The following is a 19,897-nucleotide window of genomic DNA, read 5'->3' on the forward strand; positions in this document are numbered from 1 at the left end:
CACAAAGGGAAATAACTCTGCCTGCCAAACAAAATTCTAGGTCAAGACTCATTGTTCATTTGTTAATTCAAACACATTAATCTTTTAATCATGTCGATGTTTAATTTTTTGAAATTTTTCTTATAATTAGATCCGTTTTTTCAAACGATCCTTAACTTTTTTTGAAGAGTGTACATACAAATAAATACGTACACACACAAATATACACATACATACACCATCATCCTCATCTCGATTCCCAGTCTATCCGAAACAAGGGAAGATGTGCCAGAAAGTATAGTAATCACACAGTGCTTCATGCACCGTACAAATCAGCAAAGTAAGCGAAGTACCTGTATTTCCTGCAAAGCAAGAAAGAATAAAACAGCAGCTTAGTTTGAGCTGTTCAGACATTCGAACCAGAGAAAACGTGCAAGTGTTTGGTTGGAAAGAGTGGATAGAATCACAAGACATCCTGTGTCTATGTGATGTGATGTAGAGCAGGTTTTCCTATTCATGCTGATTTGTACTGTGCATGAAGCACTGTGTGATTACTATACTTTCTGGCACATCTACCCTGATGCTTCTGCCAAGAAACCCAACACGCTAGCGCACAAGCGTGTTGGGTTTCTTGGCAGAAGCATCAGGGTACCCTTACCAGCCTGTGCAGTCAAAACAATCAGGAATAATTTCCCAAACGGAAGACGAGTGGGGTTCAAATTCCCTGAGCTACAGAAGGCTGAATCATACTTCTACCAATCGTGTGATTGCGTTGAACTAATATCTTTGGTTTATGAGTTTCCTGTATGGTGCGACACATTGGTCTTCTCCTGTGATGATTCTGGATGGCAGTGACAGGAACAGCAGGACTGCACGGTCATAGCGTTGTAGTCATGGAGAACCGGGAAATGTGGAATGGTGTCAACGTCTAGTGGTCTGCTCTGATCAGTGGCCGTGAGTGACGGTGACAATGTCTAGTGGTCTGCTCTGATCAGTGGCCGTGAGTGACGGTGACAATGTCTAGTGGTCTGCTCTGATCAGTGGCCGTGAGTGACGGTGACAATGTCTAGTGGTCTGCTCTGATCAGTGGCCGTGAGTGACGGTGACAATGTCTAGTGGTCTGCTCTGATCAGTGGCCGTGAGTGACGGTGACAATGTCTAGTGGTCTGCTCTGATCAGTGGCCGTGAGTGACGGTGTCAATGTCTAGTGGTCTGCTCTGATCAGTGGCCGTGAGTGACGGTGACAATGTCTAGTGGTCTGCTCTGATCAGTGGCCGTGAGTGACGGTGACAATGTCTAGTGGTCTGCTCTGATCAGTGGCCGTGAGTGACGGTGACAATGTCTAGTGGTCTGCTCTGATCAGTGGCCGTGAGTGACGGTGTCAATGTCTAGTGGTCTGCTCTGATCAGTGGCCGTGAGTGACGGTGACAATGTCTAGTGGTCTGCTCTGATCAGTGGCCGTGAGTGACGGTGTCAATGTCTAGTGGTCTGCTCTGATCAGTGGCCGTGAGTGACGGTGTCAATGTCTAGTGGTCTGCTCTGATCAGTGGCCGTGAGTGACGGTGTCAATGTCTAGTGGTCTGCTCTGATCAGTGGCCGTGAGTGACGGTGAAAATTCCCTTAACCTCTGGAAGTAAAAGAAGAGAGAAAATGAGTGTAATTATAAATCAATTTGAAAGTATGCTTCTGATGTATACAGTACACTGAACATTTAGACACCCTCTGGAAGTCATCTGGATTGTATCCTCTGTGTATCCATAATGTAGCAATAAAACTGGTTTTGCATCTCTGAGTCAGTGCAGAACATTCCATACCCAAATTCTTACTCGTCCCGTCTCTAGCATGCAGGTGTCTATTCACCTTTCCATTAGTACAAAAACCAAAAGCTTAGATCTGATAAAAACAGCAAACTATGATTCCAGCAAATACTGCCAATTTCATGAAATGACATGATGGGTTAGTTTGCGACTGAATAGAATAGATTACTTGACACAGGCATTGTCCAACGTGTCCACAACCCTGACTACATTTTACTCTGAAGTCTGCCCTGCCTCCCTTTTTCACATCTCAGCTCAATCCGTTGTGTAACTCTATAGATCTAGCCAGTGGCACATCTGTATTCTAGCGATATCAGCCGGGTCCACACACTGTTCTGCACCCATTCGTGTTTGCCGCGCATCAAAACAATCCGTTGTGTAACTCTATAGATCTAGCCAGTGGCACATCTGTATTGTAGCGATATCAGCCGGGTCCACACACTGTTCTGCACCCATTCGTGTTTGCCGCGCATCAAAACAATCCGTTGTGTAACTCTATAGATCTAGCCAGTGGCACATCTGTATTCTAGCGATATCAGCCGGGTCCACACACTGTTCTGCACCCATTCGTGTTTGCCGCGCATCAAAACAATCCGTTGTGTAACTCTATAGATCTAGCCAGTGGCACATCTGTATTCTAGCGATATCAGCCGGGTCCACACACTGTTCTGCACCCATTCGTGTTTGCCGCGCATCAAAACAATCCGTTGTGTAACTCTATAGATCTAGCCAGTGGCACATCTGTATTCTAGCGATATCAGCCGGGTCCACACACTGTTCTGCACCCATTCGTGTTTGCCGCGCATCAAAACAATCCGTTGTGTAACTCTATAGATCTAGCCAGTGGCACATCTGTATTCTAGCGATATCAGCCGGGTCCACACACTGTTCTGCACCCATTCGTGTTTGCCGCGCATCAAAACAATCCGTTGTGTAACTCTATAGATCTAGCCAGTGGCACATCTGTATTCTAGCGATATCAGCCGGGTCCACACACTGTTCTGCACCCATTCGTGTTTGCCGCGCATCAAAACAATCCGTTGTGTAACTCTATAGATCTAGCCAGTGGCACATCTGTATTGTAGCGATATCAGCCGGGTCCACACACTGTTCTGCACCCATTCGTGTTTGCCGCGCATCAAAACAATCCGTTGTGTAACTCTATAGATCTAGCCAGTGGCACATCTATATTCTAGCGATATCAGCCGGGTCCACACACTGTTCTGCACCCATTCGTGTTTGCCGCGCATCAAAACAATGTGTTCAAGTTGTCCTTATTGTTTGTCTCTTTTGTTCTTCTTTTTTTCTTAAAAAAATGTGTCGCATTGATCATATTCCGCCATGAAATGTCTGGCATGTTTATGTGAGCACTTACTATACGTTTTAAACTTGTTGTGCTCCTTTTTAATGATGTTGTCATATTATCATCTGTGTACGTGTATGCATGAAAATAAAAGCATGTACTCTGACCTTCAACGCATTCCTTCTGGTGAGATCGTCCGCTGTTCGAATGTCGCCGTGGAGTTTTGATGGCTCGTCGACTGTTTACCAGCCTCGCGCAATACTGCCGTCTGCGGACCTTTATGGAGGGAAGACGCTGTCTGTGTCCACAACATTTGTTTCAGATGAAACACAACTTGTGCGCAGAGGCATGGCGAAATGTGTGTCCAGAAAGTGTCCGACACTTTGAATTCTGCACATTTGTGCTGCACAAACCGCTTTCATTTCCACAAGAGACTCAGCTTTTTATGAGGGAACGTGTGCTAGTAAACGCTTGGGGACATTGACGAGTTGTTGCAGTTTGCGGCTGCACTTTTGGGGCATAGTGTGCTGACTTTTGTGTAAAAATCAAGCTGGTAATTTCAACACAAACATTTTGAGTCACACTGAACCTCATAGTGAACCAAACATCACCTGCCCACTACTTGACCCCAGGCGGCTTGTCTTGGTTAGCACCACATAAATAAATCTGTAATTATTACAACACATTTGTTTTTGTTTTTTAAATCCTGAGATGTTTGTAAAATTTGGCATTCGATATTCAACTTTTTGGAGATACTACAAAACCTTGAAACTTCCTTTAATACACTCATATATGTTGCTTACGCACGCCATTCAGCATCCAGAAACATTAGATGTTAACACTGACGTCACGTGCTGGTTTTTTTTATGAAAGAGTGGTCTGCGAGACACAAATCATTTTCATCAGCATGTTTTGAAAGAAGCAAAACTTACATCTTCTGCCTAACGCGTCAAGCGTATTAAATTTATTCTGGACGCGTACGGCTGACGTCATACTATACACGTGCAGGTCCTTGTTAAACCTACTGCTTCTGTACTTGTGTACTCACTACAGTAGGACAGCGAGTCACACGTGGATCCAGCGATACAGCTACCAGTCTGGCACTTCTGACGGAGTTTCCACTCTGAAAAAAGGACAAGACAACTCTTTACATATAAAGGACCAGACAAGTGTTGTCATGTTGAAAGGACACTCACATATAAAGGACCAGACAAGTGTTGTCATGTTGAAAGGACACTCACATATAAAGGACCAGACAAGTGTTGTCATGTTGAAAGGACACTCACTAATTACAAGGACTTATTTTGTTTATCATGTTAAAAGTAAACAAGACAAAGTAAACATTTGAATTAACAATATCATGCAGCGTTCCTTATTCAAAAGAGTGACTCTCCAAATAATGTCCGAAAATACACTTTTTCATCTCAACAATACCAAAGAGCCAGTTTTGTCTGTGGGTGCTTTACAGAATGGCAAGGCCCCCCCCCCCCCCCCATCCACCGAGTATGCCATGCTTACCTGCTTGGTGAAGAGCATGGTCAAAGTTCTGAAGATTCAAAGGAAATGGCTTCACTCAATTAACGTCAAATATATATTTACGTTATTTCCTTACTGTCTGGTGTTGTTTCTCAGACTGTCACTCACTCTTGGAGAAGAGTAATCGAAGCAACTGACATACATGTTCAACATGGCTCTTTATTTGAGATTGTTGTGCGAGAGCATTGAGTGTTAATATTCATTACGTCAGGTGAGTGATTGGCTGATCCAGGTCACAAGAATGCTGTGACTGACGGGCATATGCCGGTTAATGTAGATATTCATTTTCTCGAGATGTCTGTTATTATTTGCTTAAAGTCAGCATATTAGAAATAACTCATTCAGACTAGTGTTGGGATGTTGGGAGAACATCCTATAAAGGACACGACTAGTGTTGGGGAATTGAATCAGAAAGCGTGGACATGACATCCCATGGAACGTGACGATCATGGAATGTTGTCAAACATCCGCCTGAATATTATACGTTATTTGTATTTTTGACCAATATATAACATTTTACACAGATCGGGGCAGTCAGTGTTCCTCCGAGACCGCGCTAGTGTTCGAGGTGAACAATGACTGTTGAGATCAGTGTAAAATGTCATATATGGGACAAAAATACAAATAACATTTATGTATCGATCGATTCTGATTAGAATTCCTTTTAGATTGTATGATTGAACGCAGACAAACATGCACTATTTTGTAGTCTCGGCTGGCGTCCTAAATATGAAGTTTTATCGGCCTCTGACGTCACATCGCTCAAAGAAGGGAAATCCAGTGTTCAATCGATACATTACTTGTAATGGATATGACTAAGTGCCAAAAGGTGCGCACGAAAAGCGGACAAAGGGGCTAAAAAATAAAAGTTGAAAAACAAGACTGATATTGTGATTTTTGCTAAGACAACAGATGTTGGAACCCAATTATGAAAAGAAAAGACAAATGCACTCAAATTATTTCACAAATAACGGGAATTGTGTTCGTTATATTATTCAACCTGGCACTGAGACGTAGCATTCAGGTTATCTCGCACATTTCTGAAGCTAGGGCTTTGAAACTTGGCACACTACCAAAGTATGGTGACCCCCAGATATGGTACAGATCACATTAAACCACATTGAATTTCAAGGTCACAGCTAGGTTAAATTTCCTTTCCAAACTGGACAATTTGTCGTTGTACGTCTTACATGTGTTAAAGCTAGATCAGTTAGACTTTACATACTTTCAGAATGTTGATGAAATCTTAACAAAAGTGACCACCTGGTTAAAGGCACAGTGCAGCTCACAGCCTTCGTTTTGCGTTTTTGTTGCAGCTGAGTGCATTTACAGTTTAAAAATCAATCCTCCTATGGTAGTAAAACAAACCCAAAACTACCCAACGACATCTGTGAAGCTCGACAGTTTCTTGTTCACGCGAGTGCATAAATTAACCTAGTTATTACGAGGTGTTTGGTCGGAGTTCGATTCAACTGAGTGATTCCGGCCTCCATTTTGTTTTACACAAACTCATGATGATGTCTGACATAGTTTGCTAGTGACGTGTCTTTTTGTGCATGATGTGGTGATCTACTGATCTAAATTTAGATCCAAAAATAGGTCAAGACCAGCCGGGTCCGAGTACGAAATTAATTCGTAAAAAAATCGCAGTTCTTGACCCTTTGGGTGCAAGTCAATGAAACTTGGTAGTTTTTCTTAACGGATAGCTGCCTGAGGTATGACTAAAAGCCCCAGGGGCTCCGTGCACTTGGATTTGACAAGTTCAGTACCTTTAATCTTTCTAAAATGTCAAGGTCACAGTGGGGTCACATTTGGTTCAAAATTTGGAATAGTGTCAATTTATTCAGCGCGTTTATAGCACAAACTTTGAAAATACAGACATTTTTAGTGTATGATGACCTCTACACGCGATTACAGTTTAGGTTGAAAAGGTCAAGGTCACAGCAGGGTTGCGTTGAGGTCAAAAATAAAGATTTGTCATTGAGGATTTCTCGCATGTTTTTGAAGCTAGGGCTTTGAAAATTGGCACACTTCCAAGGTTTAATGACCCCCTTGTGTGGCGCAGGTCGTATTAAACCTCATCAAATTCAAAGGTCACAGTAAGGTGTAAAGTTGCTTTCCAAATTGGAAAATGTTCGTTGTCTTACATGTTTTAAAGCTAGAAACATTACACTTTAGCCAACTTTATATACTTTTAGAATGTTGATGACATTTAAAAAGAAAGTTACCTGGTTAATCTTTGTCAATTTCTAGGTCATAGCGGGGTCAGGTTTGGTTCAAAATTTGAAATATTTTCATTTCGTCAATGCGTTTATAGCACGAGCTGTGAAAATACACACATTTCTAGAGTATGCTGTCCTTTACACTTTATAAAATCTTGTTGAAAACGCCAAGCATCAAGGTCACAGCGGGGTCTTGTTGAGGTCAAAAATGTAAATGTGTCATTGAGGTTATCTCGCATGTTTTTGAAGCTAGAGCGTTGAAACTTGGCACACTACCAAAGTTTGATGACCCCCAGGTATAATGCAAGTCACATCAAACCTCCTCAAATTTCAAGGCCACAGCAAGATTAAAGTTTCTTTCCAACCTGGACAATTGTCATAGCATGTTTTAAAGCTGGATCCATTACATTTTACACACTTTCAGGATTTGATAAAATCTTTAAAAAAAAAAGTGATCTCCTGGTTAATGTTTGTCAAATTTCACGGTCACAGCAGTGTCCCATCTGGATCAAAATTAGAAAAATTGTTAAATTCTTGCCACGCGTTTTATAGTGTATGATGTTCTCCACGCATGGTGAAAGTCTGGTTGATAAAGTCAAACGTCAAGGTCACAGCGGGATTGCGTTGAGGTCCATGATATAAATGTGTCATTTTCACTAATGCCTTCTAGTAATACATCTGAAACGTCACAAGCTCCAAAGGTTTAACCTTTGCCGGATGCCGCTTTTGACTACACACGCCCGACGATGCGGGTTTGTCTGAACCCATACATTTGAAAGAGGGTTTTTACCGTTTATTTCTCTAGCGACGGGGTGGGTTCAGGGAAACCCACAGCGCTACTTCAGTGGGTGCATCGAGTTTCTCCCTTCACCGACTTCTTGCAGCGATGGCAGAATCCGGGTGTGAGCGCGAGTTGGAGCTGGCACTCCAAGACATGAAGTAAATCATTTATATGTGAATAAAAAATATTTTATCAGATTGCTGAGGTCAATGTGTCAAAAGTTATATGCAGCTTAAAGAAAAAGGCTTGTATCTGTGTTGACGTGTCTGTGACGTCTAAATTTTTGTGGCTAGAGCTGACCCAGGAGCTGAGACACAGGAGGTGACCTAGGAGCTGAGCTGCAGGACCTGACCCAGGAGCAGAGACGCAGGAGCTGACCCAGGAGCTGAAATGCAGGAGCTTACCTAGGAGTTGAGAAAAGAGCTGACCCAGGAGCTGCGAAAGGGGCTGAAACGCCGGAGCTGACACACAGAAGCAGGCTTAACGGAGCAGGCATACATGAGTAGGCACACTTGAGCAGACATTACGGAGGGTGTCTGCTTTGGTGTGTTTGCTCTGGTGTGTCTGTTCCGGCAAGTCTACACCTGTGTAGTAGTTTCTGCGTCTCAGCTCCTTTTATCAGCTTCTCGGTAAGCTCTATTCTCAGCTCTTGGGTTAAGCACAGGAGCTGAGACCCAGGAGCTGAGAGGCAGGAGGTGACCCAGGAGGCGAGACTCAGGAGGTGACCAAGGAGGGGAGACACTGGAGGTGACCCAGGAGGCGAGACTCAGGAGCTGACCCAGGAGGCGAGACGCTGGAGCTGACCCAGGAGGCGAGACTCAGGAGCTGACCCAGGAGGCGAGACACTGGAGCTGACCCAGGAGGCGAGACACTGGAGCTGACCCAGGAGGCGAGACTCAGGAGCTGACCCAGGAGGCGAGACACTAGAGCTGACCCAGGAGGCGAGACACTAGAGCTGACTCAGGAGGCGAGACGCTGGAGCTGACCCAGGAGGCGAGACTCAGGAGCTGACCCAGGAGGCGAGACACTGGAGCTGACCCAGGAGGCGAGACACTGGAGCTAACCCAGGAGGCGAGACACTGGAGCTGACAAAGGAGGCGTGACTCAGGAGCTGACCTAGGAGGCGAGACACTGGAGCTGACCCAGGAGGCGAGACACTGGAGCTGACCCAGGAGGCGAGACACGGGAGCTGACAAAGGAGGCGTGACTCAGGAGCTGACCTAGGAGGCGAGACACTGGAGCTGACCCAGGAGGCGAGATGCTGGAGCTGACCCAGGAGGCGAGACGCTGGAGCTGACCCAGGAGGCGAGACACTGGAGCTGACCCAGGAGCAGAGACGCAGGAGCTGACCCAGGAGCAGAAACGCTGGAGCTGACCCAGGAGGCGAGACGCTGGAGCTGACCCAGGAGGCGAGACGCTGGAGCTGACTCAGGAGCTGAGACGCAGGAGCTGACCCAGGAGCTGAGATGCAGGAGCTTACCTAGGAGTTGAGAAAGGAGCTGTCCTAGGAGCTGAGAAAGGGACTGAAACGCAGGAGCTGACACACAGAAGCAGGCTTTACGGAGCCATGTTGAAGGCACACAGCGTACTACAAAAAATATTGTTCCGCTTGTTTCAACTTCAAATCAGTCGTGAAACTTCTCGTCTGCTTTCAGAACACAGGAAGCGTCAGGCAAAAGAGCGCGTACTGACACTGGTGTCGATGTACCAGAGCGCCTCCAAGAAAACTGGCATTGTATAGTCCTGCTGGGTTTCGTTGAACCCGTGTAGTCGGCAGAAGAATAAACACTGTTCCGCCGCTTTGGTAATTATGGGTGTAGCAGAACCCGCGCCGTCGGCAGAGGGATAGTTACAATCACTACTCTTTAACAAGTATGGGTTTGCGTGAACCCGCGCAATCGGTAGTGTTTAAATGTAAAATAACATAATCAATTAATTTTTATTTTTTTTCATGTACACACTAAAAATTTGCAGACAGAGAGCAAATTAGGTGTGTGAGAGATACTTAAAATTTCAAAACGATACCTTTAATGGTTCCAGAGTTACAATGATTTTAGTGTGTCTCTGGGTACAGGTGAACCCAGGAAGCACGGCAAAGGTTGTTTGGTTTATGATAAAAGTGATGCCAATTTTCGTGATACGTGAAGCTTTCAGAGGGGTCAATTTGGAGTCACACAAACAGAGAAAATCTTTATGCGACTCACTTTTTGCCATACAGAATATAGATAAGAACCAAACTATCTGTTGTTCTAGCTCACTTGACATTAAAGAAAGTGACGATTTGATCATTGTTGATCCGAACACAAACCTGTTGTGACCTAGTAATATAACCAGGATCAACCAGACAAGACTTCGATGTCCAGAAGTAGTCAAACCTCAAAACAGTTGGAAGTATCCAAGATGTAAGCACCATACACTTTTCAAACAATATTTTTTGCTTTGTTACAAAATATTGACCACACTGTGACCTTGAAACTTGAAACAGATCAACTAGACTTTGGTTTTGGTATGAACAGAAGTTTAATAAAGTTACATTTTTACATTTTTTACCAAAACCATACCCCTAGGTCGACTAAACTTGGTTCGTGTTTGAAGGTCATCGAATCCTATAGAAGCGAATGAGATGTCAATGGTCTAGCTTTTAAAATCTTCAAGAAGTTAATAAATTGTCCATATTTTGATTCGAACATCACTCCGTTGTGACCTTGACATTTCACAAACGTCAACCAGACTTTGGTCACGTCAGAAGGGGCATCCAACCCTAGATATGGTTAAAGTGTAAACTCTAGTTTTAAAAATGTTCAAAACATTGATCATTTTCCATTTTAAGATCCCAAATTTACCCTGTTGTGACCCTGAAATTTGACTTTGGTCAACCAGACTTGGGTCATGTTTGGAAGAGCTCAAGCTTTAGATCTACAAAGATGCACATGTGTTTAAGTTCTAGCCTCAGAAATATAAATACGAGCTGGTGACTATAACGTAGCCACGTTTTGAAGCTTAAAAGGAATCAACTTTCTGGCCTGCACTCGACCCCAATAGCTGGGACTTTGTAATTTGAGTATTATAACCCATACTGTGGTCACGTGTAAAGGTCATTGATGAAGTTTCAACTCTCTAGCTTACAATAAGTTTGATAATTTCATAACTTCGCATTATTTGTGCTTCAACTTGATCCCGCTGTGACCTTGAAATTTGACGAGAAACATTTGAAGAATCATTAATCAAAGGCGTTGTGCGAAGTGCCAAGGCTATTGCTTTAAAGGAAATGCAGAAAATCATTTGTTATCCTTGTTAAGCCATACGCGACCGAGTTGTGACCTTGAAATTTGACAAGGGTCAATTATACTTCTACCATGCCTGAAGGCTGGCTTTTTAGCACCCAACTTGTGTGAATTTTCAAAGTTCAAGATGTACAAATGGTCAATAAATTGATAATTTTCCATTTTGATGATCCCAACTCGACCCTGTTGCGACCTTGAAATTTTACAAGACTCAACTTAACTTTAATTTCCATCTCGGAGAATTAACAAGCAAATGTGTTATACCAAGTTCCATTTCTCCAGCTTCAAAAGCAATGCTACACATACGCAACCCAGCTGGGATCTTGAATTGTACAAGGGTCAACCAGACTTCCAACATGTCAGAAGGCTATTTAGCCTCGAATATGCGCGAAGATTCAAAGTTCTAGCTTCACAAGTGTCTGAGAAAAAAATGCCGTTTTTTACAAGCAGGAGAACCTTGAATTTTGTTGAGGATCTACTTGATCTTCTCCATGTCGAAGGATAATTGATCGATGGCGTTGTATGAAGTTTGAAGGTTCTAACTTTAGAAATAAAGCAGAAATGGATAACAGTCTGTTTTTTTAACCCATGAGCGACACGGCTGTGACCTTGAGATTTGACAAGGGTCAACCAGACTTTCACCGTGTCAAAACGTTATTAAGCCCTGAATGTGTGTAAAGTTTCAAGTTTCTAGCTTACCACAAAGCTGTGAAAAGGATTATTGTCTGTTTGTTTGTTTTTTACCCGTACGAGACCCTGCTGTGACCTTCACATTTGACAAGGATCTTTCTGAGAATCATTGAGCTACGGCGTTTATGATGTTCGAAGGCTCTCCCTTTTAAAAACAACGGAAACAAGAAGGGCAAAGCCCATACGACTCACATGCTTGACCTTTACATGACCTTGACCTTCAGGGTCACGGTCAAATAACGAAACCTAGCAATGACATCATACACTAAGAACTGCTTTACACATTTTTCCTACCAAAATACATTTGACCTTAACCCAAGGTCAAGCAACACAAAGCTGTTAATTCAAGACATAGGAAGTACAATGGTGCTTATTGGCTCTTTCTACCATGAGATATGGTCACTTTTAGTGGTTCACTACCTTATTTTGGTCACATTTCATAAGGGTGAAAGTGACCTTGACCTTGATCATATGTGACCAAATGTGTCTCATGATGAAAGCATAACATGTGCCCCACATAATTTTTAAGTTTGAAACAGTTATCTTCCATAGTTCAGGGTCAAGGTCACTTCAAAATATGTATACAATCCAACTTTGAAGAGCTCCTGTGACCATGACGCAAGGTAAACCAAACTGGTATCAAAAGATGGGGCTTACTTTGCCCTATATATCATATATAGGTGAGGTATTGAATCTCAAAAACTTCAGAGAAAATGGGAAAAATGTGAAAAATAGCTGTTTTTAGGCAACATTTATGGCCCCTGCGACCTTGACCTTGAAGCAAGGTCAAGATGCTATGTATGTTTTTTGGGGCCTTGTCATCATACACCATCTTGCCAAATTTGGTACTGATAGACTGAATAGTGTCCAAGAAATATCCAACGTTAAAGTTTTCCGGACGGACGTCCGGACGGACGGACGGACGGACGACTCGGGTGAGTACATAGACTCACTTTTGCTTCGCATGTGAGTCAAAAAGTGATAATTAAAATTTAAAAAATATTGGCCCATACGTGACCTTGAGATTAGACAAAGGTCAACCAGACTTCCACCGTGTATGGAGGCTATTAAGCCCAAAAGTGTGTGAACTTTAGGGTTCTTGCTTTGAATAATTCTGAGAAAAAGGTTAATTTCCGTGGGTTTTCTTTACCAACACGAGACCTTGCTATGACCTTCAAATTTCTCAAAGATCAACCTGAAAGTTTCCTTGTCGAATGATGATTAAGCAAAAGCGTTGTTTGAAGTTTCAAAGTTCTAGCTTCAAAAATCTCTAAAAAAAATATATGTTTCTTCCGTTTTTACATTTAGTCAAGTTTTGACTAAATGTTTTAACGTAGAGGGGGGAATCGAGACGAGGGTCGTGGTGTATGTGCGTGCGTGCGTGTGTGTGTGTGTGTGTGTGAGTGTGTGTGTGTGTGTGTGTGTGTGTGTGTGTGTGTGTGTGTCTGTCTGTCTGTGTGTTTGGAGAGCGATTCAGACTAAACTACTAGACCGATCTTTATGAAATTTGACATGACAGTTTCTGGGTATGATATCCTCAGACTTTTTTTCCATTTATTTTATAAATGTCTTTGATGACGTCATATCCGGCTTTTCGTGAAAGTTGAGGCGGCACTGTCACGCTCTCATTTTTCAACCAAATTGGTTGAAATTTTGGTCAAGTAATCTTCGACGAAGCCCGGACTTCGGTATTGCATTTCAGCTTGGTGGCTTAAAAATTAATCAATGACTTTGGTCATTAAAAATCTGAAAATTGTAAAAAAAATAAAAAAATTATAAAACGATCTAAATTTACGTTCGTCTTATTCTCCATTATTTTCTGATTCCAAAAACATATAAATATGTTATATTTGGATTAAAAACAAGCTCTGAAAATTAAAAAATATAACAATTATTATCACAATTACATTTTCGAAATCAATTTAAAAACACTTTCATCATATTTCTTGTCGGTTCCTGATTCCAAAAACATATAGATATGCTATGTTTGGATTAAAAACACGCTCAGAAAGTTAAAACAAAGAGAGGTACAGAAAAGCGTGCTATCCTTCTCAGCGCAACTACTACCCCGCTCTTCTTGTCAATTTCACTGCCTTTGCCATGAGCGGTGGACTGACGCTGCTGCGAGTATACGGTCTTGCTGAAAAATTGCATTGCGTTCAGTTTCATTCTGTGAGTTCGACAGCTACTTGACTAAATGTTGTATTTTCGCCTAACGCGACTTGTTTTGATCTCCATGTGACCCAGCCGTGACCTTGGAATTTGAAAAGGGTCAACAAGGCTTTTACCATGCATGGGGGCGATTTAACCCCAAATGTATGTGAAGTTTCAAGGTTTTAACTTAACCCCTTGACTGCCTTATGACGGGTATACCCGTCATGCGCTTGTGCAGCCGCAGCGCCTTAGGATGGGTTTACCAATCTTCTCCGTTCCGGGATTTTCCAGAAATGCTACGTCACTGCTGACACACAAATAGCAGCCAATGGCTTGGAAGGATACCTCATTCTCATGAATAAACATAAATGGTGACGCGGTTTTGCGTCTGAAGGCTTTTTTCGGCCTTGGCGACAGGGTAGGGGAGAGAAATCTCGACTCGTCAAAATGGCGAACGATGACAGTCGACCGGGCCCTAGGTAGGGAAAAACAAAGCCGGACTGACGATATAGGCGGTGCAAATGATTATCGATACTGACAGGGGAAGGGGGAGATCTTCTTTCGGACGATTCGTTGGAAACGGGTAGATGACAGTGATTATAATCCTTTCTTGGAGCAAGCAAAACAGCCACCTGTGTTGATCCACAGGCACCGGAAGATGCGCCGGACTGATTTTTCAAAAGTTCATATTTAAGCATCATTATAAGCCAAACTAATTATTATTTCCATGATTAGACACTAAAAAAAGATTCTTGGTTCATTTTCCTTTAAAAATAACATAGGTTTTACTTACCTACCTACTGCCAGTTTGGAGCTAGAATTTTTTGTGAATTATTACACCCCGAACTCCAATATTCCCTGGCAGTCAGGAATGCACATACGCAAGTTTTGATTGGCAGCGAAAGGGAAAAGTCTGAGAAAATAATATATTTTCTTTTTTGAGAATGTGTTGCACGCAAGACATCACGACAAACGCTCGTGTTTTTATTTTGTTGCTTTAAGGTCGACTTGTGTACCCGCTCTTTCGCTAATCTCAATTAAACTTCATCTTGGAAGTTCGGTTTTATTACGCTTATAATTAAGAAGATTAAACTAAGACAACAAATAGTTAGTTTTCCCATTAAACTCGATAAGGTAGTGACATTTTATGTTGAACGCAAGATAGTGTCGCACGCAAGATCTCAAAAGATGTTGACGACATAATTTCAACACTTGGTAGCGCATTCGTGGTTCGTGATTTCTTCACAAATTTTGAACACAGAATGTGTCACGTGGTTCCCTAGATGAAGAAAATCCTTGTACATGTAAGTTTTGTTTTTAAAAGAAAATAACCGTTAATTACCGAACATTATGTCGCACGCAAGATATGACGACATTTTCAGGTCGTTTTCAAAAATGCTGTTCAAAAGTTCTGCAGTCTTTGCTGGATTACTTGAAAGACAGCAGTTTGATACACCGTTATCGCTTGACGTGTCGACATCAATTCCAGAGTTTTTGAAAAAGAAATTTAGTAAATATCTGCGATTGAAAAATGTATGCCGTGATGACGACACATCTTGCGTGCGACACCTTAAAATTCGGTTATCGAAAAAATTATTTCTCTCGAGATTTATATTTGACGTTTGGTCTCGCCTGTTAAGCGATGTTTCAGGCATTCAATCAAGCTAAATGCAAGGCATTTGTGCTTCTTGTTATTTTTCTGTGGCATATTCAAAACACGAGGTATCACGATGTCCGTTTTCAGATGGCCGGTTTTGGCGTTATTTTTGACTTTAAACAAAGATAACTTCAAACCCGTGCAAGTCAGACACACGCAATTATGTCCACTATATCTTCGCACATTCATCCACACACACACCAATTTTCAGCAGACACACGTTTTTAGAAACATTTTTATTGTGAAACAAATGCCGTCTTCTGTTCTGTGAGCACCTTTTGGCACTTAGTCATATCAAGGCTAGAGGACTTTGTTGCTTGTGAGGGTTATGTTTTCTATTAATTTTCTGTGGTTTAAATACCTACGACAGCACAGTCAGCACATCAAGGTCACTCTATGGGGCAACTCACACGTAGGTTTTCAAAGGCGGAGAATACCGGTGAAAGCAAGATTCTCCGAAGAATAAGGCGTCTTTGAAGCGGAGTATAAATAAATACACTTTTCTATTTTCTTTCTCCCAAGACAATTAACAACCAACCGGCACTGTCACCGTTCAAGGTGGGAAACGCAGGCTGGTTGCTCTAAACTTGCTTAGCCCAGCTATCCATGGAAGCCCCCGTTTCTCGTCTTTCTATTCCTCTTCCTTCTCCTCCTCAACATAATCCAAGTTGCAACTGACGCAGTCAGTTGTAGAAATGCATCGCGATCAGAGCAACAATGTGTGAATCCAAAACCGGACGATACGTGTGAGTGAGGGGGTGTAGAACGGACCCATTTTCTTGTTCATTCTCCGCCCCTGCCCCTATTTCACCGTACGGATGAGCCCCCTTTAGTGTGACAGCAACATCTTCATCGCTGCCTGAGCAATTGCTACTTACTGCATTTGGCCTGTTTTGGGTCACACGCGGCCCCATGGCGACACAACTCCTTGCCGGTACAGGGATGATCAATCTCAATTTCTGTGAAAGACATCACCACAATAATAACAATTGTCAGTAAGTACTGGTGTCACATGACTGATGTGAACCAGTTGATTGGCTAATGGCGATGCGCTAAAACTGTTAGCGCACTCTTGGAGTGCGCTAACTTTTCCACAGAGCGTATTCTTCCGCCCTTTGCCTAAGCGAGACTGTGCTCTCATCCTCAGAATTAATTAATGACATGTAGCTTATATTCTCCACAATACCAAATGACCATAAATTCCCTGCTTCTCAATTAAAGCAGAAGTGGTTTTTTTTCTGACAGATTGCATGTGCCTGTGCCAGTGCCAGTGATCTAAAAATAGAAGCCGCTGTGTTTCATCTAATTTTCGCCGACTTGCATAGATTCTTCTCATATGCCGTGTTAGTGGCATGTAGCTTATCATCCACATTACCAAATGATGAGTTAGTATACAATTCCCAGCGGCTAACAGAAAACACAAGTGTTATTCCGATAACGTACCAGCTAGACCAGTTTGGAAGACTGACTCGATCGACTCTGTAGCAGACTACACAGAAATACGACTACATCAGTTCAGTAAATGAATGGTTTCCGAATTATTATTTCAAGGCAAGAACAATCGTAATCGAAAACGTGTAAGGTTCAGAACGTTCTTACCATATATAAGACTTATTAACAGCCTGCGTCATGCGTGCAGACTCAGTGCAGACTGCAGTGGTTCGATTGCCCAGGTAGCCTAGCAGTAGCAGACGACATTTAACCCCGCTCAGCAAATTAACTTGTTGGGCAAATGTGAACGAAAAAACGATGGGGATATAATACGTGTAGGGTTCAGAGCATTCTTACCGTTCATATTTAGTACCAGACTCCCCGATGAGTGAAGATACAACACGAGAAACATGCCACATTTATTTTGAAAATGTACTTTCCGTCGACCGTGGCAAGGGGCAAAACTCTGCACAGTCAATCTGTCGAAGCTCGATGAAGGTTTCGAATCGCAAATAACTATGAGCACAGTCCTTTCTCCGAGTTTAAATGAGGTCTCTATGAAAGATCATCACTTTTTAGCTTAACGCTACACTGGAATTTACCAACAGAAATTAAAACAAGAGTTTGCGTGTGACGAAAGCACGACACGCTTGAGACAGCCCACACAAAAGTAGATCCAGTGACACAAACCTGACCACACAGTTACGCCTATCCAAATGCGCGTTGCAAAATGTGCGTTTTGAATCTTCTTTTTTCTCTGGCGGTACTGACAATATCGTTATTGAAACAATCCCAGTGCACTAAGGGATTTATAGAGCAAATCTCGAAAATAATTATTGAACTCAGCGCTATGCGCTTCGTTCAATAATGAATTTTCTCGATTTGCTCTATAAATCCCTTTGTGCACTGGGATGTCTCAATAACTTAAATAATAATAATGATAATAATAATAATAATTGTCAGTAAGTACTGGTGTCACATGACTGATGTGAAACAGTTGATTGGTTAATGGCAATGCGCTTAAAACTGTTAGCGCACTCTTGGAGTGCGCTAACTTTTCCAGAGAGTGTATTCTTCCACCCTTTTCCAAAGCGAGGCTGTGCCCCTTCTTTTAATTTGAGAAGAATCTTCTCATCCTCCGTGTTAGTGACATGTATCTTATCATCTCCACATTACCAAATGATGCTTGACCCTAAATTTCCCGTGGCTAAAAGCAGAAGTGGTTTTTTTCTGAGTGACTTCATGCGCCCCTCTTCTTTCGACTTCCGAACATTCTTCTCAGCCGCTGTGTTAGTGGCATGCAGCTTATCGTCTCAATATTACCAAACAATGATGCTTGACCTTAACATGTCCCGCGGCTAAAAACAAAAGTGTTTTTTTTCTGACAGATTTCGAGCTGGACAAAGCTGCATTTGGAAGTCGACTGATTTGATAGACTGTCTCACTCGAAAATGTAGCAGACGACACCATCAGTTCAGGACTGAAATGAACGCTTTTCGCATATTTCAAGACGACTACGATGTAAACAGAACACGCGAAGGCTTCAAAACATTCTTACCATGTAATCATAGCACCAACCTCCCAGATGAATGCAGGTACATTGCGAGAAATAACATGCCAACTTTATTTTTTTGCAAATGAGGGATCAACGTGTCGCTTTGAGTCGTTTAACATCAGGGGACGCCACTCAGTTGCTTGGGGGTCGTTCATTTCTGTGGGAGCGTAGCAAATTTTGGTACATGGTGTTTGTTTTATATCAATAATTAATACTTAAGTGAAACTGTATGCTAACGGGTACATTTCGCACAACTGTAACTCATACTATTAGTTGCTAATCTATAAAACGGTACAGAGGGTAATAAAATTGTAAAATGCATGGTCGGCGATGAAACCGTCAATACCCCCGACATGTGCAAAGCCGACACACACGCAAAAGTAGATCTAACTCGTCCTGTCCACAATGTATCCAAACGCTGGCAGAAAATTGTGCCTTTTCAAACGTTCTAATCTATTGTCGTTACTGACAATATCGTTATTGAAACAATCACAGTGCGCTAAGAGATTTATAGAGCAAATCTTGAAAAATAATTAGTGAACTCAGCGCTTTGCGCTTCGTTCAATAATTAATTTTCTCGATTTTCGTATTCATGTGCCTGAGCCCCTTCTTTCAATTTGAAAAGATTCTTCTCATACTCCGGTTAGTGACATGTAGCTTAGTGTCTCCGCATAACCAAACAATAATGTTTGACTTTAACATTCCCCTTGGCTAAAAGCAGAAGTGTATTTATGACAGATTTTGAGCTAAATCATGACGACAGCGTACTGAAATAAACGTGTTTCGCATATTTTAGGACAACAACGATGTAAATAGAAAACGCAAAGGCTTCAAAATATTCTTACAATGCAATCATAGCACCAACCTCCCAGACGAATGCAGATGCATTACAAGAAATAAGCCAACTTTATTTTTTGCAAATGTTTTTTATTAAAGAGATTTCTATAACGCATAACTAAAAGCACTATGCGCTATGAGCGAATCGTCGTGTCACTTTGACATCAGGGACGCCACAACCTTATCCAAACGCCCGCACAAAAATGTGCCTTGTCAAACGTTTTAATCTCTTACAGTTGCTGACAATGTCGTTATTGAAACAATCACAGTGCGCTAAGAGATTTATAGAGCAAATCTTGAAAATTATTCTAATTTTGTCGATGTGCTCTATAAATCTGTTAGCGCACTGTGAATTCTCAATAACTTAAATAATAATAATAATGATAATAACAATAAGACAAGAAAGGCAAATGCTTGCACGCGACTCGCCTTCGTTATCCCGGCCTGCCTCTCCCTTAACCACCTTACCCCTTAGAAATCTAGAAATGGCCCTTCCTTTTAAGACCCCCAGCCCCCGATAAGACATTGTCAAGACCCTGTTTTCTGAGATATTCTGTTCATAAACTCTGTAAGTTTACCCCCATCATAAGACCTGATTTTTCTCAGGGTTTTGTAGGTCTTAAAGGACCCCAACAGGCTTTTTTGGGTGTC

The 19,897-nt window shown here is 42.2% G+C and overlaps 2 protein-coding genes across 2 annotated transcripts in view; both read right to left on the reverse strand.

Annotated features, from left to right (window-relative positions):
• Window positions 1-19,897, reverse strand: part of LOC138949527 (DNA (cytosine-5)-methyltransferase 1-like) — a 350,084-nt gene that overhangs the window by 188,026 nt on the left and 142,161 nt on the right. The window lies entirely within an intron of this gene.
• Window positions 1-19,897, reverse strand: part of LOC138948347 (multiple epidermal growth factor-like domains protein 10) — a gene marked incomplete at its 5' end in the record, with an annotated part of 269,682 nt that overhangs the window by 150,013 nt on the left and 99,772 nt on the right. Inside the window, 2 exon segments of the mRNA XM_070319878.1 lie at window positions 4,148-4,222; window positions 16,302-16,382. Of these exon segments, the coding sequence (XP_070175979.1) occupies window positions 4,148-4,222; window positions 16,302-16,382 (156 nt within the window).

The sequence above is a fragment of the Littorina saxatilis genome, linkage group LG15 (assembly GCF_037325665.1).
Source record: "Littorina saxatilis isolate snail1 linkage group LG15, US_GU_Lsax_2.0, whole genome shotgun sequence".
Lineage (NCBI taxonomy): Eukaryota > Metazoa > Mollusca > Gastropoda > Littorinimorpha > Littorinidae > Littorina > Littorina saxatilis.